Source organism: Mizuhopecten yessoensis, unplaced genomic scaffold (assembly GCF_002113885.1).
Source record: "Mizuhopecten yessoensis strain PY_sf001 unplaced genomic scaffold, ASM211388v2 scaffold11177, whole genome shotgun sequence".
Taxonomy (NCBI): domain Eukaryota; kingdom Metazoa; phylum Mollusca; class Bivalvia; order Pectinida; family Pectinidae; genus Mizuhopecten; species Mizuhopecten yessoensis.
The window spans coordinates 1,214,609-1,240,317 of NW_018408918.1; the positions used below are offsets into that span (position 1 = coordinate 1,214,609).

General features: G+C 34.2%; 2 protein-coding genes across 2 annotated transcripts in view; both read left to right on the forward strand.

Moving 5' to 3' along the window:
* The window catches only part of LOC110440255 (gamma-aminobutyric acid type B receptor subunit 2-like), a 52,356-nt gene extending 47,234 nt beyond the window's left edge, over positions 1-5,122 (forward strand). Inside the window, exon 21 of the mRNA XM_021483205.1 lies at positions 3,716-5,122. Coding sequence (XP_021338880.1) covers positions 3,716-3,975 — 260 coding nt within the window. The 3' untranslated portion in view covers positions 3,976-5,122. The remainder of the gene's footprint in view (positions 1-3,715) is intronic.
* Positions 5,123-12,568: 7,446 nt separating this feature from the next.
* LOC110440282 lies at positions 12,569-25,490 on the forward strand. The gene is made up of 11 exons (XM_021483256.1): positions 12,569-12,890; positions 13,904-14,019; positions 15,066-15,118; positions 16,367-16,430; positions 17,917-17,996; positions 18,942-18,998; positions 19,827-19,908; positions 20,664-20,788; positions 21,369-21,429; positions 22,003-22,125; positions 24,872-25,490. The coding sequence occupies exons 1-11, from the start codon at positions 12,862-12,864 to the stop codon at positions 25,078-25,080; spliced, it is 999 nt and encodes a 332-aa protein (XP_021338931.1). The 5' UTR covers positions 12,569-12,861; the 3' UTR covers positions 25,081-25,490.
* Positions 25,491-25,709: the final 219 nt, after the last annotated feature.

Consider the following 25,709-nt stretch of genomic DNA (forward strand, 5'->3'; position numbering starts at 1 on the left):
AGATTCAGTTGAACAATGCATGTGTTATGTTTGCATAATCTAGATTTATTAGGAGCATATCCCAGACTGCACATGTTTACTGTTTTAGCTGAAGAATGTTTGCATGTGGTTGCCTCGGTTATCTAAATGCACATTTGCCCATGAACTCCTGTCAAAACCATCTACCTTACCATTTATAAAACATTTCCCTTTTATATCATAGTTACACAACTAGCTCCAGTTTCTCATATGGTTTTTTACGTAAGACTCTATTTGAGAGCATCACAGAAGTTAAGGACAATTTCTCCATAACTTAAGAAATGCATTCCTGTAAAAAACGTATTAAGGATGCCTGTCCCAACGCACTGTCGCACATATGTTCCCTAAATCTCGGTGTTGGGTGTTACTGTAGAACAGCTGGTCAATTACACTTCCTTTGGCCAGTTAGCTCAGTCGGTTTGAGCGGAATTGTTACCCTCAGGAAACTGTTGTTGGTTATATCTAGTTTATTCAATTTTTATTTTATTTTCATAAAAATGTTATTTTTCAGAAATGATTTATTAAAACCGTATAGTCATACCAAAAAGGGAAGTTTTCAATGCATAGTTCCAGTTTCTGGCAGTGGAACGAGGATCCTTAAGAAACGTTCGTGTTACTGGGGCCTGATTGTTTATAACAGTTGATCGCATCCTCTATGTAACCTTATAATACAATACACATGAATAAACTGATCACATAAGGTTTTCTTTTTTACATCCTTCAAAATCTCTAGAAAATTTAACAATAATAATTTGACCTTAACCAATTTTATTATGTTTAAATCCCCAATGTGCATGTGCGTGCTAGTGTGTTGATTGGAAATAATGTATTCATATACTTGTAATTAACAGCATGAATATCCGAAACTGAAATGTATATATTATATATGTATTGAGAATGAAGTAAATGGTATTTTCATGCCTCGTAAGTTCGGACAAAAGACAATTATTATTTACTTGATCAATAGTAAGCTCTACAAGAAGTGCTCAACAAGAAACAACTCAGTGAGTAACTCCAGTTATCATGAGTTTCTTTGGCCAAAACGTTGTTTCTTAAATTTGAAACCAAATTGTCCGGACTGATGAGGTTCCTTTGTATTTGTGGGGAATTGATAGAATCTATCATGCCAGTATGGTGTGGACACAGAAATCTCAACAAGAGATTAAGATTTTTGAAGTTTTGAACAAGTCTCTTCGGAATGTTAAACTTCAAAAATGTTATCCACTTGGTTCATATGACTATATCTGCACCACAGAGGAATGATTGATTATTTTCTTCCATACTTTTCATGCTTAAAAATAGATTTGTTAATAAGCTGTAATGATGAACCGAATGCACTGCTATTTCATCAATGGCGTATGAAATGATGACGTGATCCTGTTGTGATAGGATTACGCAGCATAAAGTGATGACGCGATGACGTTTTTAGAATAAAGGCGCGAGTGAGCTGAAGTTAAAGATAGCTCTATATGTTTGCCTACTAAAAACGGTAATACACCTTTAAAAGTGTGGAAGAAAATATGTACGGTCTTACATATTATAACGTTGTATAAATGTTACTAACAATGAACATGTTGATGTCTTGATTTGCCTGATGATATTGTTTAACTAATCAAATGGACTACAAGTGCTAATTAACTACCGCTAATTTGATCACGAATAAATAAAATTAGTCTATTCTTCTGGTATGGCAGTCTTCCCTTTTGTTATGTCTGAAATATAGGTTATACTTCTTGATTCGGGTGGTTAGTTGGCGGGGTCGATAGCGCACTCGACTTTCACCAAGACAGCCGGGATTCGACGTTAACATTTTTCGGGTAACATGTTCGACCACTTGGGTTTTCTCATGGTACTCTGGTTTCCTCCCACATAAAGACCTCCTGTACACTACAATCCGAGCCATCTTTAGTGATTAATTTAGATTGACAAAATTGTTCATAATTGTTGTAAAGTAAATACATGCATCTAAATAGTTGCTCCCTTTCAACCTTGATCTCTTTGACCTTGCTCATGTCTTGAAATATAATATTCCACTGACTATCAAATCAGTAACGTGTATGTCAGTTAGTTAAAAGTTATAGAAATAACGTTTAATTGTACAATTCAGTTAATGCCAATTCCTTCCGGTAAGTTACAATACAGTGTAATGCAATTTGATTGGTTGGAACTTAATGTACCCCCTCCTCCACCCCCATCGCCCATCCCCCTCATCCCCCTAGTCCCCCTTCCCCTATTACATTCACTTGTAGTCCATTAGTACGTCAAGTGAAATGTCTGTATAACTAACAATGACTGATCTGTTGCAGAGCATGATGGAGGCCAAATAACACTAACCCTTCTGTAATAGTAACGGTATGTAATATATGGTGGTTAAGATGTCGTGAAATCTCGTACAAACGACAACCAATCATTGTACTGAAATTACGTCACCTCATAATCCATTGTTTCGTATTTTATAAAGATATTTTTTAATAAATTCCAGTCATGCACAGCATGATTTTCTTTTTGGATATTAACGACACCTTTCATTTTTATTTATACATGTATTTGTATACTACTAAGGTCCTTTTAAGAAAGGTGAATTTATAATAGAATTTCCATAGTTAATCCTCGAAAATGACAATTTGTCTATTTCATCATGATATAACTGTATGAGGTTGTGATGCGAAGATTTTACGAAGAAAAGTTTAGTTGGCATGGAATCATGGTAATTATTTATGGCTAATTGAAAGTTGTTTGTAGAGGAATCATGTAGTACGTATTACTAACATAACGATATGTTTATTAGTATGATGTATTATATTTTTTGCATATTGTATATGTACATTTATGTATATCAAAGTGTATGCGGCGACAGAAACATATACTGGCACCTTTATGTACAAGCATAGGTTAACACTCATCTTCAATGTATATCATGTTACTTTATGCACAATATTAATATCATATTTTTTTATGTTGATACATTATTACTTTTAATAGATATGTACAGGGTAGTGCTGTTACTGCGACATAACATGCATCATAAATTTTATGAATATGGTTTTTAGTGATATAAACTAATAAATATGTGCTGTAAAAATATTATGTATATTTTGTAAGAAACAATTTCTGAAAAGGCTGTGATGAACAGCTATGCATTATGTATCTGACACATCAGAACGTCAAGATATTTTCTTATAAGTTACATAAGATATGGTATGTGTGATATTTCAAGCATACTATTGTGATACTGTTTTTACATCGGGAGGTAATCTGACTTTTCGCGGCTAAGCCTGTGAAATAAGAAACATTATGATATTTCCAAACAGAAATGTCCCCGATTGCATCCATATTATCCAGTAAATCTAATAGAAGCAGTATGTTAAATTTCGATAACTCTTTAATGTAAGCAATACCATCAAGTAATTAGCAATGCAAAGCAAAGGGAACTGTGACAACAGCACTGATGGTGTATCTTCTTGTCCAACTTAAATGCGTGAATGGCATAACGTTATGATATCATCACCAAAACTGTTCTTCTTTATACCTTAGTATTCCGTATCATGGTGACATTTCAATTCACATACATTATGTCTATAAACGGCAAGCATTTGAATTTGTATTCATGAATATATGTCATTTTGACTCAAATACCACATGAGATTGTCATAATATATACATAAATATTAATATTTTCTTTGGATGAATTTTCTAGAAGCGAAGCCAGTTGAAATGTCTCCTGGTAGGCGTCTAAATGCCCTTATACAGTGCAGTCCTATGACGGTGAATGCTTTGGTCCACGAAGAGGAGGCCATTCCGGTGCCCGCGTGGCAGCATGACGACATGGGAAGGATCAAGGACGAATCAGATGTCCTTGAACCTCTTCTTGACGGATGTAGGCACGCTGCAGTCAAAACTTTTTGTTCCACCAAAAAACTTAAATTAGAAAAAAGACTGGACGATATCTCAGAATAGCTCTCTATATCAAATGTATTTCTGATTAAATACTTATATTTGGACATTTAAAACATTTGTATATAGTAGAAATGCAATATATTTCTTATATCAAGCTTGAACTTAAAGTATATCAGCGTTTAAATCATTGCTTGATCTTTGAGTGCATAGTATATTAAACTGAAAATGTGCAGCTAAATACGCTATCTAAACTTTTCTATAGTCCAAAAACAGAATGACAAATACAAAAGTGTTTGCATTAAATTTCATCAGAAAAATTCTTGTTCAAAATATTTTTTGCCACGTTCCCTACACTGTATATTGTATGTATCTTTACTACGCATGCGTTGATTTTCGAAAAATGATTCCCTGTTAAAACAGGTTTTGAATATCTTAAGTTGCAAAAGCAAACAAACCTGTTTTCAGAGACCACCTTCGAGAAATCCATATAGTGATCATTTATTACAGATGGTATCTTTATACATGTTTCAGTCAACATGAGAATAACAGTATTTGTGAGATTTAGAGGTGTTTTTAACGCTGTGTTCTCTAAAAAGAGGTTTTCTCTTAATGATATCACAAACTGCAGATGGGACAAAATTGTTTACCCAACGTTTGGCAGAGCTGTACCATTTTTTACATAAAGTTCTGATTTTTGTGGCGTTTGTTATTTCATTGATTTCATCATCCACGAAAACATAGGTCCACAAAGTAGTTACAAGATTTACATAAAGCTATTCTCCATTTGAGTTGATATTTTATTTGCAATATGCCAATGCATGTACCCACGAAATGGTGTTTTGTCGGGAAAACACAAAAATTGGGCACCACGAAAATATCTGATTTCACAGCACGCCTTTGATTAATATATTCTTGTTGTCGCCATGGCATTTATTTTGTCGGTAGATATACAATAGGATGCTTAAGAGTATTCGGTCAGTTGTTATCAGATACTTACGGTGCTAGTTGCAGAAAGAAAGAAAGAAATACATATATGTGAATGCTTATAACATTGTTATATGGAGATATAATATGTAAATGAAGCAGTGTTGTTGTATTCATTGTTAAATCAGATGTGCAAATATTTAGTGCATTTGGCTGCTTCAAAATATTAATACAGATATTTACACTGTATTTATTAATTAATCTTGTTATTGTATTAAGAAATATTGACTGTATGAATAAAATTTCTCTAAACTAGTTATTTTGCTATCGTTTTTTGGTTTGTACAGTAGTTGCATTAGATTTTTTTTAACTTACCAGAGCGTCGACGCACAGGGAAATATTCATAACCAATATTTACAAGACAATACAGCAACAGGAACTGTAGACGCATCAAAATAACTTGAGAGACTACATAAACCCATCTATCATGATACTGTAAGTGTTTTTTTCCGCGATCCCTATTTTTCTCAGATTTCCTAAATGCTCAATTTCGCGGTATCTTATTTTGACAGATTATAGGTTAAGTGGCAATGGCACTAAGCGTTACTGGATTGATTCAATTCCTAATTTCGTGGAAAACCAATACTGCAAAAATCGCGAAAATTAGTACCTCGCAGAAAAAAACCCAGCCTCTACAGTAAAGCCCGTCTAATCCAGAAAACGTTTAGATCCGCTCATGTATAACAAACTTCATCAACGAAGACTGGGTTCTGGATAAACATTTTGTTGGTCAACAAATCTAGAAAAACTTGCTCCTGAGAACAGGCTTTGAACTAAGGAATAAAATGGGACATGCATCCTATAGGCATGGCAACATAGTATGCTACTATAGAGGAAAAGAAACATTAATATAAAGATTCTGTCAAGTTTCTGGTTATTCTCGATCAGATCTATTTCTTATCATTTCTCGAGGAAAGCGATACTCTTTACAAATAAAGCTGTCAACACAGTCATGATTGAATGATAGAAAGTTACACTCGTGAAATTATCAGATTTTCCCTTCCAGACAAATGATTCTTCGTCATTGGGAATAAGTTTGCTATCACTTTCCACAGGTTTCCATGGCTGTCCCAAAAATGAAACTACCACTTTTATAAAAGGACTAATGGCTGTCCCAAAATGGAACTACCAGTTATGTATAAGGACTAATGGCTGTCCCAAAATAGAACTACCAGTTATATATAAGGAATGATGGCTGTCCCAAAACGGAACTTCCAGTTATGTACAAGGACTAATGGCTGTCCCAAAATGGAACTATCAGTTATATATCAGAAATAATGGCTGTCCAAAAATGAAACTACCAGTTATATATAATGACTAATGGCTGTCCCAAAATGGAACTACCAGTAATATATAAGGACTAATGGCTGTCCCAAATTAGAACTACCAGTTATATATAAGGACTAAAGGCTGTCCCGTAAATGGAACTAACAGTTATATATAAGGACTAATGGTTGTCCCAAAATAGAACTACCAGTTATATATAAGGACTAATGGTTGTCCCAAATTAGAACTACCAGTTATATATAAGGAATAATGGCTGTCCCAAAACGGAACTACCAGGAATGTATAAGGACTAATGGCTGTCCCAAAATGGAACTACCAGTTATATATAAGGAATAATTGCTGTCCCAAAAATATGAACTACCAGTTATACATATGGACTAATGGCTGTCCCAAATTGGAACTAACAGTTATATATAAGGACTTATGGCTGTCCTAAAAATGGAACTACCAGTTATATATAAGGAATAACGGCTATCCAAAAATGGAACTACCAGTTATATATAAGGACTAATGGTTGTCCCAAATTAGAACTACCAGTTATATATAAGGAATTATGGCTGTCCCAAAACGGAACTACCAGTTATATATAAGGACTTATGGCTGTCCTAAAAATGGAACTACCAGTTATATATAAGGAATTATGGCTGTCCCAAAACGGAACTACCAGTTATATATAAGGACTAATGGTTGTCCCAAAACAAAACTACCAGTTATATATAGGGACTAATGGTTGTCCCAAAACAAAACTAACAGTTATATATAAGGACTGTTTGTTGGCCCAAAACAGAACTACCAGTTATATATAAGGACTAATGGTTGGCCCAAAACAGAACTACCAGTTATATATAAGGACTGTTTGTTGGCCCAAAACAGAACTACCAGTTATATATAAGGAGTAATGGCTGTCCCAAAAATGGAACTACCAGTTATATATAAGGAATAATAGCTGTCCCAAAATAGAACTACCAGTTATATATAAGGACTAATGGTTGTCCCAAAACGGAACTACCAGTTATATATAAGGACTAATGGTTGTCCCAAAACAAAACTACCAGTTATGTATAAGGACTAATGGCTGTCCTAAAAATGGAACTAACAGTTATATATAAGGACTAATGGTTGTCCCAAAACAAAACTAACAGTTATATATAAGGACTAATGGTTGTGCCAAAACAAAAGTAACAGTTATATATAAGGACTAATGGTTGTCCCAAATTAGAACTACCAGTTATATATAAGGAATAATAGCTGTCCCAAAATAGAAGTACCAGTTATATATAAGGACTAATGGTTGGACCAAAACAGAACTACCAGTTATATATAAGGAGTAATGGCTGTCCCAAAAATGGAACTACCAGTTATATATAAGGAATAATAGCTTTCCCAAAATAGAACTACCAGTTATATATAACGACTAATGGTTGGCCCAAAACAGAACTACCAGTTATATATAAGGACTAATGGCTGTCCCAAAATGGAACTAATAGTTATATATAAGAACTAATGGCTGTCCCAAAAATGGAACTTCCAGTTATATATAAGGAATAATGACTGTTCCAAAATAGAACTACCAGTTATATATAAGGAATAATGGTTGGCCCAAAACAGATCTACCAGTTATATATAAGGACTAATGGCTGGACCAAAACAGAACTACCAGTTATATATAAGGACTCATGGGCGGGTCCAGGTGAGGATGGGCGGGTCCAGGTGAGGGCGTAATGGGCGTACGCCCCCCCCCCCCCTTTTTCAAAAAAAAAAAAAAAAAACTATCGTAATCTGCTTATATTGTATTGAATATGGCAATTTATCATATTCAGTAGTTAAACACATAAACACCCTGACACTTTAACTATAAAATATACATGCTCCAAGTCAGGAACCGTTACATTAGTGCATTTCACAATTATTTTATGTTTTTTAGCCAAAAAAAGGTCCAAAATTTTTTCGCATCGCTCCGCTCGGCGAAACATTACATTCTACACCCCCACTTTCAAATATCCTAGAAACGCCCCTGGGACTAATGGTTGGCCAAAAACAGATCTACCAGTTATATATAAGGATTAATGGCTGTCCAAAAATAGAACTCTTATTTATATATAATGACTAATTGCTGTCCCAAAAATGGAACTAAAAGTTATATATAAGGACTAATTACTGTCCAAAATTAGAACTACCAGTTATTTATAAGGACTAATGGCTGTCCAAAAATAGAACTACCAGTTATTTATAAGGACTAATGGCTGTCCCAAAATGGAACTACCAGTTACAGTATATATAAAGACTAATGGCTGTCCCAAAATGGAACTACCAGTTATATATAAGGAATAATTGCTGTCCCAAAAATAGATCTACCAGTTATATATAAGGAATAATGGTTGTCCCAAAAATGGAACTATCTGTTATATATAAGGACTAATGGCTGTCCTAAAATGGAACTATCTGTTATATATAAGGGCTTACACCTGCCCCCATGTGGAGCTACTAGTTTATTTACATCCAAGATTTGCAACCCCAAATATGAAAGAAGAGAACAATGTGTTTTTTATATATCTACAAATGTATTAGTATTTGTCAAGACTTTCTGTTTTTCGGTTGTGTCATTCAAACAACACATATTCCATATGTTATTTGTACCTTTCTTTAAAATTAAACTTATTTCCCTACGTAGTAGTACCACCGCCCCAAGCCGCCGTTACTGTTGGAAAAAATCAATGTCACTGTTACTTACACGTACATCATTATCTGGTACTACTTATCTTGATAACATATCATCCAAAGCTATTCTGTAGTTTTCAATGAATGGTTATCCCAAAATGGAACTACCTGTTATGTACATTCTATAAGAGCTTACACTTTTCCCCCATGTGGAGCTACCAGTTATGTAAAGGGGCTAACACTTAACACCACGTGGAACTACCAGTTAAGTACTCGTGATTTTAGGAACATCTGACTTTCATAAGTCATCTAAGCATATTAACATTACAAAATAATCATATTGAATACACTTAAGCACCAAATAACGTACATAACATATACAGACTTAATTACATTGAAGTCATACATTCAATAAATGTCATTAATAAGTGTTTATGTGATGAGGTAATACATACGTATCATATGAAACATTCATATTATTATTTTATTTTATTTTATTTATATTAATCTTTATCGGGGTGTGAGATTATATCTACTCACTACTGGTAGTATAATTTGTGCATCTTTTCGACAGCTGCTACTGATTTCAATCTAAATTCATTCATGTCTAATACATTTAATTCGTAAGTCATTTGTCCCCCAATTAAAATATGAATTAAATCGTGATCTGTCAGAGAGTGTGTGTACGCACTCAGCAGTATATCAGTATCACTAATGTTTGCGATAGAGCACCACAACTTGTCCCATAGGTGTTCAGTATAACTACACTTTAATATAATATGAGTTAATATATCTTGGTAAATAATACCACATCTATGACATAGCTCTTTGGCTTAACCAGTACAAATATTAACTATTAATTTCGTAACATATAATATCGAATCTTTAAACTCCGGGAATTTCATTGCCAGTTTAAATAGTATATGTGGTTGCAATATATTATGAACCATTACAAATCTGTTAAAATCACTATCATTTGACATTCGTTCTTTCCAATCATGTTCCTCTTTCAACACCATAAAGTATCGATGACAACAAAATATAGGACAGTCTCACAAGTCGAAGACTTACAACGACTGGAAGAACAGTGCGAACAGTGCGAACACAGATTTATTCACAATTATTTTCCATTGCCGTTTTAATGGGAATACACTCGTTCGAATATACTTGTTCATCATATTATAAAGATTGTACTTTTTCAAAATTCTCAAAATATCATTTAAAAGTCCAAAATGGTCACCAGATCTGTTCAGCATTGATGCGTATAGTCTTCTTAAAAATATACGTGATGACAATGTATTTTTATCTAAATAACACAACCTTCCAAAAAACAATAATTTTCTTATATCTATATAACTTTCTATGGATGTCCATCCAATCAATCCATAGCACATATCAGTACGTGTTCTGTTGCTAAAGCCTTGAATTGATTTTAAAATAAATCTTTGCGCTCTTTCCAACAAAAGTAACCCTTTCTTTAATTTTGATAAAATCCATAGTTCACAACCATATAGTGCTGACGTATATACAACTTGTTTGATAAGTTTTCCGGCAGTAACTGGATTTAACGCACAAGGATGTACACCACTCTTAATGAAACTCATTGTACCACTTTTTAATTTGCTACAAGCACGCATTGTACGTTCATATGTTTGGAATTTATTATTTAACATACTACCAACGTGAACAATATCTTCAACTTCCGGTATAATATTATCATATAAATAAAAACTAGTAGCACATTTCATTTTGTTTTTCTTATTAAAATACGTTATCTTACTTTTGGTGTTAGAAAACAAAAATCTCCATTTTTTACTATAATCTTTACACATCCGTAGCATATATTACAAATCAGTATATGTATTGCTTACAAGGCATATATCATCAGCTTGAGTGGGTATATTAACTCTAAAGTCGATGATCATTGATCCCTTGCCACTCTGTTCAATATTTTTCAGCAACATATTAATAAAAACTAAATACATTTTCGCAGATAATGCGCTCCCTTGTAAAATACCTCTCTCCATGGTTACCCATCTTGATAGTAATCTATTACAAATAATGCAACTTTTGACACCAGTATATATTCCTTTCAGTACGTAATTTCCATACTTTCGAGTTCAAGCCAATTTCATAAAGTTTGTATAGCAGGCCTGCGTGCCATACCGTATCAAATGCTTTATTGCTATCTAAAAATCCAACAAAAACATTATCATTATTTTCTAAGTTATATTTTATACATTCCTGTAAACTAAATGATGTACATAAACTACATAAACCTTTCTGATAGGCTGCTTGTTGCCTATATAGAAATGTATCTGATTGAAGAATTGAACTTATTCTTTCTGATATTAACATTTCAAAAACTTTAAAATAACTGGTAATAACGTGATACCTCTGTAATTATTGGGATCATCTTTTGGTTTATTGTTCCCTTTATATAACGTAAAAATATTTCCTTTCTTCCAATCAGAAGGTATATATTCATTATCTATTACAAGGTTAAATTAACCTTGTTAGGTATCTAAATAAATGTTCGTTCCCATTAATGAGATGCTCGTACACTACTCCATCGAATCCTCCTGCTTTTTTGTTATTTAACTTTTACAAATTTTTTATTATTTCTCGACTTCTGTAGCAGTGACTTGATTATTTTAAAAAAACGTCGCGCTCATTGTGTATATTCTTTTCAATATCTCTTACGCTTTTTAAAATGTTATCGTAAAACTCTTTGTCGAAAAGATTACACTGAACATCTTTAAAAAGGTTTTCGAAATGTGTAGCCCAAACTTCCACTATATCATAAGGTTTACAGAATGTTTTACCGCCATATTTTATTTTAGTCTGCGTATATCTTGACCTAGCTTTCTTACTCTTAAATTAATCCCATAACAGTTTCTGATCTATTTCTCCTGACTGATCTATTTTTTCAAATTCCTCCGACATGTACCGGTTAAAAGCGTTCCGCAGTCGTTTTCTAAAATCAGCTTTGACATCTTTATACTCTCTATAACTGTTTACAGTAGGTTCCCTATGTTTATTTTCATCTATCCATCTTTTTCTTTTTTGAAGCATAATTCCGTGTACCTCTTTTAACTCCTGATTCCAATAGGGTTTAAGATACCTCTTATACTTTACTTTCGGAAGTTTAAGCTCATTGGCTTTCAATATACACGAAGTGATATTCTGTTGGAAAAAAATCAATATCACTGTTACTTACACGTACATCATTATCTGGTACTACTTATCTTGATAACATTAAACTATTCTGTAGTTTTCAATGAATGGTTATCCCAAAATGGAACTACCTGTTATATACATTCTATAAGGGCTTACACCTGTCCCCCATGTGGAGCTACCAGTTATGTAAAGGGGCTAACACTTAACATCACGTGGAACTACCAGTTAAATACTCATGATTTTAGGATCATCTGACTTTCATAAGTCATCTAAGCATTTTGATTATTTGCGTATTGGTCCAATTTGGGAGAAGATGGACAAAGGGGCACCTAAAATGTCCAAGGCATGTAATTTCGGCAAACAGTAAGATTCTTTTAAACGTGTGTGGATATATATAAGCCAGATATTATATGATAAAAATGGTCAATATATGTAATTAGATAAATCAGTCCAGCGAAAAGGATCTACATGCCTAATAGGCCTTTTGCTGATCATTGTATGTAGAGTGATCTCCCTTATGTTTAATACTTCCTGTGATATTAACCAGTTGTGAAATGGAAATCGGAAATTGACTCGGTTGCGCGGGAATGTAAACAATTTGTTGTTTGAATCTGGTGACTGTTCATTTACCTGATACACGGTCTTGGGTAACCAAAATGTTCAGCGACATGTTTTCCCATAAATATGAACCGCTCAAAATGTCGTTTTAAAATGAAAGGAACGCTTGACAACACGAAAGCAAAGTTGCTTTGTTTACAAACGTGCTCACCTGTGATAAACTTGTGTATAACAAACATTGTTATTTGAAATAACAACGCTACTGTCTGTTCAATCATAATGGAGAAGGCTTCCAGAGCTATACGCAGGTGTGTTTGGCATCAGACTTCATGTAAACGTATTGAATTTTATGAATTTGGTTCATGATCCAGGTAACTGGTTGGTTCGCCCTAAATCCCGTTCGCGCTAAGGGCTAATATTTCCATTTTAGATGGGGGGGGGGGGGGGGGGGTATATTTTGTATACTTATATATATTTCAATTTAATTGCTTGTGCAAACATTTTCTGCGTTTCAAGCTTTTAACAAATTAAAAATAGTTTGTAGGGTTCAAGATTAAATTACACACATTAACTGATATTCTGAGTTAATTACCTCTGGTCATTGCACTCTTGTGGTGTTTTTGAAATGATAGCAAATTATATTTATATTATGTGAATGTATGCATTTGTAAAAAGCAAGATAACAATATATAGCCTACAAATAACACCACATCCAATGAATGTACATGTACACTTGTAGTTGTGTTCTGGGCATTGAGTCTGTGATTGTATTCTGGACATTGTGTCTCTATTATTTGATCCTGAACTGTAATGATTTAGTCTCATCCATTTAAGCAGAGTAAATTGAGAAATAAGTGTAAAAACTTCTATTGCTAAGGCTGATGCTATCTAAGAATGTGATATAATTTAAGTAGTCAAACTATTTTATATCACAATCATTGAACAAAATGACTTTCAAATTAAATTCTGATGGAAATATTTCAATAATTTGGAAATATATTCATGGAATGTGATTCTCAATGGTTAGATTTTTTACTAAATCTGAGTTTTACATTGGCTATCAGGTATAGCTATAGAGAGGCTTATATTCCAAGTACAATACCAATTGTTCATGTACATATGTAGGTAGGGGAGTATATATAGCCTAGGATACATAAACTTAATTTCATTTCACCTTTAAGTTATGTTTTTATATCGTAAGAGGCTCTCACATTGACAAGGTAAAGTTCGCCTGTATTTTAGTTAAAATTACACTGAAAATATATTTGTACATATTTATGGCTAAGGGTTTGTACTGAACAAATATTAATCTTTATTCCAGGAGCAGTGCAAAGTTATTATCCTATGGAACTGGAAATGCTGACCTGAACGTTCTCATGTCTGAGGTGAAGGACATGAGAAGTAGTGCAAAGTCGTTTATGGGAGCTCAGCACTTAGGTAAGTCATTACTAGGTAATGGTGGCTCTGACCTTAGCTATATAGGTTAGTCATTATGGTAGCTCTTGCCTTAAGTAAGTCATTTATTGGCGGCCTTTTATTGGGGCTCAGCACTTAGGTTAGTCATTTACGGGAGCTCCGAACTAAGGTTAGTCATTCATGGGGCTCAGAACTAAGGTAAGTCATTCATGTGGCTCAGAACTAAGGTAAGTCATTCATGGGGTTAAGATTAAGGACTTAGAGAAGTCATTTATGGGGACTCTGAACCTAATAAGTGACTCATTAATGGGGGCTCAGAACTTAGGAAAGTCATTATGGGAGCTCAGAACTTAGGTAAGTCATTAACGGTGCTCAGAACCTAAGTGAGTCATTAATGGTGGCTCAGAACTTAGGTTAGTCATTATGGGAGCTCTGACCTTAAGTAAGTCATTTAACGGAGCTCAGAACTTAAGTAAGACATTTATTGGGGCTCAGCACTTAGGTTAGTCATTTATGGTTGCTCAGAACTAAGGTAAGTCATTCATGGAGCTCAGAACTTAGGGAAATCATTTTTGGGGGCTCAGGACCTAATTAGAGAGTCATTAATGGAGGCTCAAAACTTATGAAAGTCATAATGCATATGGGAGCTCTGAACTTCAGTAAGTCATTAACTAGGGCTCAGAACTTCAGTAAGTCATTAACTAGGGCTCAGAACTTCAGTAAGTCCTTAACTAGGGCTCAGAACTTAGGTAAGTCATTCATGGTGCTCAGAACTTAGGGAAGTCATTTATGTGGGCTCAGAACCTAAGTGAGACATTAATGGTGGCTCAGAACTTAGGTTAGTCATATATGCATTGTGGGAGCTCTGGCCGTAAGTCATTTATGGGTGCTCAGAACTTAGATAAGCCATTTATGGGGTCTCAGAACCGAGGTAAGTCATTCAGTGGGCTCAGAGTTCCGGAAGGTCGTTAAATGGGGGCTTAGAACCTAGATAAGTAATTTATATGGAGTCTAATCTAGGTAAGTCAAATGCAATATATGTGAATATTTTTATTTTTTATTTTCAGCATCTCATGATATGCTGAAGTGGGCGGCAAATGAAGAGAACCGAGCAATTCAGGTAACTCATATTTTATTAAGATTAGTGTCCTGTAATAAATATTTGGTGACAGGAATTACCAAATAACTTCCCTTTAGTCTTTATTCAACGGACTCCAGATTATTATAAATATTGTTTTAACCGATTGAGCTCTCCAGTCAACAGAAGTGAACTAGCCTAAATGTATAAGTGTTATAAATATCCAATTGGAAGTTGAAGGGAGATTCTATTATAATAATAATTTGAGGTTCTTATATACCGCTTTATCACAACCTAGTTCGTAGGTCGTCTCAAAGCGGTTCACAAATTATTTTCCGTGGTTATAGGGCCTTTGCAACTAGCCAATATCTTTCTCAACTCCCTGGGGAGCATACAGCCGGAGCTGCCATTTCGGTGCTAACAGCTAGCATTCAACATTTCTAGCACTGCCCAACCAGGTACTCATTTACAGCTGAGTGGACTGGAATAAGCGGAGTAAAGTAGCTAGCTCAAAGATACAACACAGTGTCGTACCGTGACTCGAATCCGCAACCCTTCGGTCACGAGCCTGGCGTCCTACCACTAGACTTATGTGCCTCCTTATATGATTATATGACTACTGTATAAAGGAAAACTGATAGTGCAGTGGGACATGAATCCAAAGTGTTTCATTAGAGTAAATCTGGAGTCAAGCTGCTAGTGGTAAAAATGGTACGGCACTGTCATGAAATATTTGTATAGAAAGGATCCCAGTGCCAAAACTTGAAACTTTTAATTGGAATTTCTTTTTACAAATATGACAAAAGTTTTATCATTTCTGAAAATCAATGATCAAGATACATAAATACCGAGGTAAACGAAACAAATCTACAATATTGTTCTGAGAAAAAAAATGCAGTTTGACCATGGCAGGATTTGAACCCTGACCCTCTGATCACAATACAGTAGCTCTTACCAACAGAGCAGTTAGATAAACATCAGTTCTGATCATTGACCCAATCCCACTACAGTTATATCCAAAACAAAATTAAAGGGATGTTACTGTTTGTAAGTTCTAAGAGTACAGTTGAGTTATCTAGTGTACTGCCCGGAATGGGACAGGGGTCCTTAATCAGTTTCCTTGTTTCCAAATCCTTTATCATATTAATATGAATGTTCATCATGAGAATGAAACCAATACAAGTAAACGGTTTTTAAACATATACATGTGTATACATTTGTGTATATAATTTTCAACTGCCAAAGAGAAGAATGTTGTGTATTGATGTTAACCTATTTCCTATATTTCAGGATGTGACAAACCAAATTTCTGAGTTGAACACACAGTGGACAGATGTACAGAGGGATTTTATATGTAAAGTTTAATTTCTTCTTGTTTATCATTTGTATTAAATTTGGTATTTGCTATAAAACGTAAATGTATCTGAAAATTGTATATGTGGTATTTATATTCATGTGATATTAACAGTTTTAGACTTTTGTTGAAGTCTCTGTCAATATCACTTTCTCATGTTCCTATAACCTCATTCACTGAAATAAGAGTCCTTAATTGTTATATTAAATGCACTTGCAAAATAATGTTTAAATCATAAAACAAAATGGAACCTAGGAAAATTGTTAGGAGGAAAGTATTGCAATTGGCAGAGAGCACAATTGAAATGATGTCATAAAGTGAATATTATTAACCTGCTGTTTCTAAAAATAGTAACATCAAGTCAATATCACAAATCACCAATCTCCACAGGATTGTGATACTACCAATGAGGATGTATAGAGGTGGTAATTGTTATATTAGATGTGCTAGCAAAATAATATTTAAATCATGAAACAAAATGGAACGTATACAAATTGTCAAAAGGAATGTACATGTACTGTATTTGGCAGAGAGCGCAATTGAAATAATGAAAAAAATAAAAAATATATATTGACCTTCTGTTTCTAAAAATAGTAACACAAAGTTAATATTACAAATCACTGATCACCACAGGATTATGATTTAACCAATGAGGATGTAGGGAAAATGTGTGTCATCTAATATACATTTATAGCATCTAGAGCAAATGTTCAGAAATAACTCATGGATAGCTAATTACGCCCTGACCAGTATCTAATATTAGAGAGCAACGTGGCATCAAAATGGAAATAACAGAAATGTTCAAATGTACGGTTGCCTCTCCTATATATATATATATGCCATTGAAAAAATGAAGCATGACCATGTCTCAATTGCTATTTCAACCCTTTCAAGGACAGTACAATTGTCAACAAATACAGAACAGTTTGGGCAGATGGCAACTAATCTGGACACAAAAATAAATGCTTAATAGTCAGCTAGTGAACATCAAAGCAGTTAAAACAGTCTTCAAGTGGTTTATTGTTTAGTTGGCTGTAAAAAGGCAGAATGCCAATTTTCAGGAATCATTTGTATTTCAATGAGACATGTTAGGGACACCAAATGACAACTCTAAACCAACTTTTCCTTTCAGATTCAATAGGTCAATGATGCATTGAATTCAAAAAATTTCATCTGACAGTGTACCTTTTCAATATCAATGCATGGAACAGTTTTAAAGGGCTTATTTGTTTAAATTACCAATAAACCAGTAGAAAGTGATATTTGTAAAAAATACAGTAAAATAAGTTCCCTAAGTACCTAAACTAAAAATCCTAGGTCAGGTTTAGGCAAACACACTGACCTTATTGATGTTATCTAAAAACTATCATCAAATTTACTGAATGAAGTGAATTTATATTTGCAATCATTTGATATTGTTAAATGATTATGTTCGACTAGGTTTTTTATGTACAAAGAAGTTGAACAGATGATATGTTGGTTTCAGATCATCTAAAGGAATACAGACAGATGTTTGAGATGATTTTGGAGGGGGAGAAGCATGTGGCCCAGGCCAAACAAAACTTGGTAAGTTATACATATTTCTCTCAGGACTGTTCCATAATTAGGTAACTGTAGGGGAGAGGTGCATGTGGGAGGCACTTTTTCAGAGAATCCACCACCGATAAAATCTTAAAATTGATTAAATATAAGGAATGGAAGGCAGATCCGGATTTAACCCTACCACCCATAATATATTAATACAGGTGACTCCCACCTCCCCTATACAATACATTATGGAATAGCCCTTATAGAAATACATGTTATAACAAAATTAACAAATAAGATTACCTGGTAGTATTGATATATGGAAATTTCGAAATAAAATCCTTTTCTTCAAAAGTGTTCCATATGCATGTAAATTACCTCTTGTGATACATTTTGCAGAATTTAAGTTGTCTGAAGTTTGTGTAACAAAAACACCAAAAATACCTGCAAGGATCAAACTTCTGGCAGTGCAAATCCTAACTTCAACGATTTCAACGATGCTGGTGTGGAAGAATCATAAATGCACAATATCAAAATGATAAATAAATGCCTTTACAAGGGAAGTAACTCTAAGCCAAAAACAAGTCCTTTTAATATGTTGATTCATTTTCTATATATAAAGGGTGATATGAATAAGTACTCCAAATAAATAAAAGAAGTAGAAAGAAATTTCAAAAATTTGAAATTGATTTCTTCTTCAAATTTATAACTGATGCAGTGGTACCTTTTACCTTTAGGACCATTCCAGAAATCATAGACACATAGGATAGATGGTATTAAGGAACTTTCTTTGTTAAATTGGTAACACTCTGATTAAAATGTATATCATTGTACAGCTCATTGTTAATACAACAGGACCAAAAACATACTTGTTTGCTATTAACTTCGACGAGAGCTAGATTGAAGCTCTGAAAGTAGCACATCTGCATGTACATTGTATGATTATAAAAATAATGTTTTGGAATATTGTTCTCTTTTAAACAGGCATTATGTGAGCAAAAGGAACTTAAGATCAGGAAGGAGTTAAGGAAAGCAGCCAAGGTATAAACTTTGTGATGTTTGTATAGCTCTCTCGGGAATAAAACTTCTGTACTAATTTCCATCTTCAAAATCCAAAGGTTCAGTTTTTGATACACATACTTTCTCTGCACCCTTTTAATATGTCAGGACAAATCAAAGGCAGCTATTTGATTGGTATCATGTACAAAATAACCTGATCAATCCCATTAGCGCTTGGCAGATACCTGTCCCTTTTATAGTTACAGAGTAGGGACACCCATGCACCTTCAAAGCCAGTCAGTTTTACTGTTATGCTGATGTGGGATTCTTTTGTTGTACATACAAAATTATCAAACTAGTCTATATGTATCATCCACAGTGGTGTGTATAGGGCTTTCAATTTTTATCATGAGATATTGTTAGGGTGTATAAAAGATGTGTATCTAGAGCAGAACCCTTGGATTTCGAAAATGACTAATTCCTTACAATTATAATTACAAACTGGGGTATTTGATGTTTCTTCAGCCATAACATAAACAAAAACCTATTGTACCAAATTTAAAACATACAGATAAGTCTGTATGATTCTTTTACCATTAAGCTAAAATACCATCACATCACATCATAAATGACTGTGATGGCAATTGCATTCTATAAGTCAGTTCAATAAAAAAAATCATCTGGGAGATTACGTAAAGATAGGGACATTCATAAAAGTCGAATAGTACGTGTGAAGCAATTTAAGAGATAATATACATGTACCAGCTAGACAAAGGAAAGTTTGATATGTTTTTTAAGAAATTTAAATCTTACACAACATATAGATAAGGTTAAGGATTAGCATGTATCATCTTACTTTTCTTATTGCAGAGAGCTTCAGCATCTGAAATCAGTATGTTAGAGGGTCGACTGGGCCAGGCTGAGCGAGCTAGAGAAGTCGCTGAAGTTGAAGGTATGACAGTACTCTGTAACTTTGTTGGTCTACGGTACAATGTAATCTGGTTAAACAAGTATACGGTGTAACTTTATTTACCCAGAGAACGCTGTAACCTTGTTTATTTTGATTATAGTGTAATTCTGTTTATAAAAATAACAATGTAGCCTTATTTATAAAAACAAAATCAGTAAACAAAAACAATAAACTAACCTTGTTTATCTACTGTACAGTGTAACTTTTCATTTCTGAAGAACAGTGTTAAGGTCACAAGTGGTTCATACAGATGACTCAGCTGGAAAACTCAAAATATGAACAGAGGCAAGGGGGGCACCAGATGAGTCAACTGGATGACCCAATATTGAGCTAAACAGGAGAGTGTGCTAGATCTACACCCTACCAGTAACTTATTCGATACATTGTATGCACTCTCTATCGATAGGCAAAATGTCCAGTGTTGGGTGACAGATGAAATTTACAATTTCGTCACATCATTGTTCAGGTAAACAAAACAAATCGCTCACTCAGTCATAGCTTAACAAAGGAACAAGTCAGTTTGAAACATTGTGACACATTTAATACATACATTGTTTATTAAGTTAAACTTTGAAAGTACAGTTTGACGTTATTTATCCAGTGTTGCATGATTAAAAGTACATTATTTTGATAGCCATAATGTAATTTACAGTCACACGTTAAAAAAAGTAGTTGTTTGCAATTAATATATAGTATTGCCACTGCTAATCTGAAAGATGATATTTTTGTTTTAACAGTCAGCGAGAGGGTCCGTGAGAACGAGGCTGTAAAGTTGATCCGTATGAAGGAGGGATTATTAAGAGTGTCCGAGGCCTATGTAGAGCTGGGCAGTAAATGTGCCATGATATTTGAAGCACAGAGGGTAAGTAAAGTACTACCACATACATACAGCCTCTTGATTGATTAATAGAATCTTCCCCTACCTTGAGAGTGTGACAGAGACATCTCCAACCCGAGGAGTGATGTTTTTGGTTATCTAACCCAAGGCTCTTCCGAGAGTTTGACAACCAAAAAATAACTCTGATGGTTGGAGATTTCTGTTACACCCTCAAGTTAGGGGATGATTATTTTTCTCCAATCCTATCATTTCAGTCACAACTCCACCGACAGTAATCTGTTTGTAAAAAAAAAACACATATGGGGTATGAATATCGCCCTTCATTTTTGATGACGTCACAATTACCGGTGACGCATTTTAATGACGTCACAATTGAACACATGCTAATCGGCGCGAGGCTATCTCCCCCTAGGGGTTGGCAAGCTGATCTTTCCCGGCTAAAACGGGAGACTTACCTTTGAAGGTGGGAGAAATTCAGATGAAAAAACAATATTTGATTGATCACGCATATTTTCATCACTCGGGTTTCTTCCGCCAGAATATGAAGTTGGATTGGTGTAACCAAATGTATATGATGATATTGAGATTAATCGTCTTGTTGTAGGACATTGCTTTCCAGTTGCCAGATGTCCATGGAAAGGAACTGGAGCAGGTGAAATATACAGGTCAGTTGTAGAAGTATTTTGGGTCCATTTGCTTCCAAAATGGCTAAAAGTCATAGATATATATTGTATTGCCCCTCAATCACTCTTCCATTGCCTTTTTGTTATACACGATGTTGTAAATTTCATATACTGTATTCTGGGAATTTTTCATCCCCTGCAATTAGGGAGAATTCATCATGACAACAAACTTTAGTACATAACATTAATTCCCTGTATAAACGGCGAATGATTGACTAGGCAACAGTTTCCTGGCATACAGTGTTATTTATTGGGCAAATTAATACATTTATGTCATTTCCCTTGAGACGATCATGATTTCTAATATCATGCAAGAATTTATTCATAAATGATTTATATAAGAACATACTGTGTTTTATTTAATGTGTCTTAGTATCAAAGTATTTCAATTTACTTTGATGCATGAAAATTTTGAGTTCCAAATTGATCGAGCTTAGTTTGTGTTTGATTATCAGTTTTTCTGTTGAAATCAATTGACTTTTACTCCTTGGTCATTATAACATCAGTATTTAAGATATTCTTGATTTCTTCAACAGTGTCTTTCTTTGGTTTCAGGAGCTGGAGCCACACAGCTATATGTGAAACAGGCCAAGGATGGGGTGAAAAAGTATAAACGGAAGTCCCATCGACTAGACCCCCCTCCTTTTTCTGAGCATGCAGACTACTCCAGAAACACATGTAGGTGGTCAACCTATTTCTGATTGGTCATGTAATTAATGTGTATCAGTTGTCAACTTGTTGTGAAGGTGCTTTAAAGGTTTGTTAAACAATATGAGACATAAAAGAATTGGGTCACTCTGACCTTAATATAAACTCAATGTTTTAAATACAGGGTAGGCATAAAGATTTTCGGAAGATATTTTGGGTACGGTTTTATGTATTGACATCAGACTTTGAAGTTTTATCATTGTCAGAACATTCATATTCATATCTACAACACTATTTACTGTAAATTTTCAGGTGTGGAAATGTGTAAGTTTAAACTCTTCAGGGTTTCGAAATATTTTTCATTCTAATATCATTCTTAAATCTATATATTCATGTATAATCTATATAATCGATAAATATTTCCACACTAGTTTTCTCAATGTGGGAAAACTCGGCAAAAATGTCTACTCTTACAGTGCAAAGGAACTGATAAATTGGGTGCAGGGGCATCCATGAATCCCACACTTAAAAGTTAAATCTAGTTTTCCAATTACTTTTCTGTTAAATAGGGCCTATGTTTAACACACCTGTATACACAAAAAAATGGTTGTGAGACTCTCTTCTTTAAGATGTATTAAAGACGTAATACATCACTTATTCCCATATTTAGATACGAAAACTTATAGTTGGTCGATGATGAATGGTAAAAGGTTTGATGTCTCACATAGTCGGCTGTAGACACTTTATATCCACACAACACCTGCCATAAAACAATACCTGCCATGTCAAGTTACATGACAGATTATTATTGGCATGTACAACAAATAGGTCTTTAAAAAAGGGTGTGTGTCTTAGATTTGACACCCCCCCCTATAGAAGACCAACATTTATTTACAACTTGAGTTGTGTGTAGTACAATGTGATCTACAGCTGAGGTGAGATAGAGGACAACAAATACTGTCTGAGACCAAAAACAGGACACTTTAATCATCTTTTAATCATCTTTTCAAAATATATCTAAAACTTGGAGTCAAGTTTTAGATATATTTTGAAAAGATGATTAAAATTTGAACATTATTATAATTTACCATTCTTTGTGAGGAAACTTATGATTGGTAGCCCAAAATGTGTTTGTCACTTAACCAGAATAAAACATTCTCCTGTGGCAAAATCTAGCAAATCTCTGTGCAGAAACAAAGACACAAAAAAACGTGTTTTGAAGAAATGTTAAAATATATTACATGTTACTTTTAGTGAATTTGTGTGGCAGTGAGTATTTTGTTTAAATATAGATTGATCAAAATCTTTCAGACTTTCTATATATTATATTAAAGTGGTAATATGAGTATTAATTATTTTGTACTTTTAAATAATGTATCTCTAGCGCTATCTATTTTAATACATGTACTTGTCAAACCCGTTTGTGCAGTTCACATGTCCACCTGAGTATTTTTCACCTGTATTGTATTGTCGTGTTAATTTTCTTGTCACGTGATTGCGTGTTCGTACGTGTACCCGTGAGTTGCATTCCTGCACTTGACATGAAGAGCATGTAACACGTTCTCGTACAATCTATACAGACGACCTATACCTACAGACTATGAACTTAAAGTGCAGCAATATCATAAAATGAATTGAATATAGACGACAAGCCGTTATAAGTATTGTCATTAAGACCCCTGTCAGATTGATAGAGGTCCTCTTTGTGATATGAAATAAACCACTAAAATGGAATCACAGTATTGATTATTCTGTCATAAACCAATGTAGAGTTGACCCGGCTACATTTGTAAACAGATTTATTTAAAAGAAAGAAAGAAACACTGTCTTAATCTTACCAAAGTAAACCAGATATCTTAAATATCTTAGGCGAAACCGTGTTGAATGATAAATAAGGGCACAGAAGTTAGTCCCTTGTTCTGAGATCCTCCGCCATCACCTACACACCACAAACAGTAATTTCCATATGTGTTAACAAGAACGAGTATCATTACATTTGCATAGTCAAACAAGTTTTCAACATTTTGTTATTATCTTTGAGAATTTTATCTTTGTTTGTGAAAGAAAGAAAAAAAAGGATCATAAAACAAAACTATTTAAACACTTGAAGAGTGGCAGGTAGCCAGTGATTTTTTCAGTGTTATCATTCTTGCTTAACAACATTACAAGATTAAATATCCAAGAAAGTTTTTGAGAATAATATGTTTGTTCACTTTTGTATGAATCAATCTTAATAAAAAAAATGTTGAACAGATGCAACAGAAAAGTTCAGGTCAAATTTTTGCAATGGAAGTGCTGATAAATTTTAAGTAAAACCTTGTGTACACTGCCAGCATTTGTTTAGAGAACGTTTGGCATCATAAAGGGGTTTGGTGATCAAATGAGGTAAACATAAAGGAATTCTTAACAAAAAAAGAGAAAAAAGGAACTTGAAATATGTTGGATGTAAACAAGGTGGCAAGGTATTTATCTTGGACTGTCTCTACATTTCTAATCATTACATGTATTCAAAAAAGATAATTGTCCTTCCTCTCCTGTCGAGCATCCCTGCAGTATCTGGGAGAGACATTTCGGCAGTTTAACCCAAATCACCCACCATTATCTGACTTTACCTTTTATGAAGATGTTAAACCCCCAACAAACAAGCTCGACTGTTTGTTATAAGAACTGGGTATCACATGATGTAACAGTTTATACATAACAGTGTATGTGATGTATTGTTCATTTTGCTATTTTGTATGTTATGTCTGACGATGGTTAGCGTTCCTCCTGACAGGTGACGAGCCTCCCCCTCCGTATTACCCTAGTGACGAGTTCCTGAATCAGAGTGAGAACAGTAGCGACGGAAGCAACCTCTACAGCCCAATAACTACCCAGACACAAACACCCGAACACCGAAGGTCCTATCCTATGACGTCACCCCGACACCTCACGGACCCCGAGGAGGAACTCAGTACAACTATGGGTGCATCGAAACTAAGCTGATGAAGTGATGTGTTGATTATAGCATTAAAATTATATTTACCTTCAGATATTATAATTAGCATGCAGGGGCCTTGGACTGTTTTGTTAAACAAAAATGAAGTTTCCATTTTTACGTGATTATTTAACTACACAGTGGATCTGTGTCATGGAATTGTATTAATGAATGAATTAATTGTTCCTATATCTTATTACTGTATAGTGGTTATATTTTGTGGGGGTTTAGTTTCGCTATATTTGCAATTTGACTAATATGCGCGAATTCTAAACACCAGTGAAATTATCGAAAATGTTACTACTTTAACAGACCTTATCACAACAGGTTGAAAATACTTGTAACCCAACGCTGTTATGCAAGCTTACATTAACTCAAACTGGGCAGTCCATGTAAAAACAACACTTATATAAGTGACCACAGCATATTTATGTGTACACAGTAGATGATTAATTGATTACAGTTTACTCCTACAAAGGTACATACACATTTGATTTTCTTTCGAGTGAAGTCACTGGCGGATGACAACGCTCAGGATCAGTGTTTTCAAACGGTTTACCTGTATTTCGTGGTTTAACTCTTAAATGATGACACTCAAAGGACTTTGCATGACACATGTGATTCGGTGGCACAGCGA

Excerpts from the sequence above, each read along its gene's own strand:
- LOC110440282 (XM_021483256.1), top strand. The coding sequence starts at position 12,862 with ATGGAGAAGGCTTCCAGAGCTATACGCAG. Across the intron at positions 15,119-16,366 it reads AAGAGAACCGAGCAATTCAG|GATGTGACAAACCAAATTTC; the intron begins GTAACTCATATT and ends CCTATATTTCAG. Across the intron at positions 20,789-21,368 it reads TGATATTTGAAGCACAGAGG|GACATTGCTTTCCAGTTGCC; the intron begins GTAAGTAAAGTA and ends GTCTTGTTGTAG.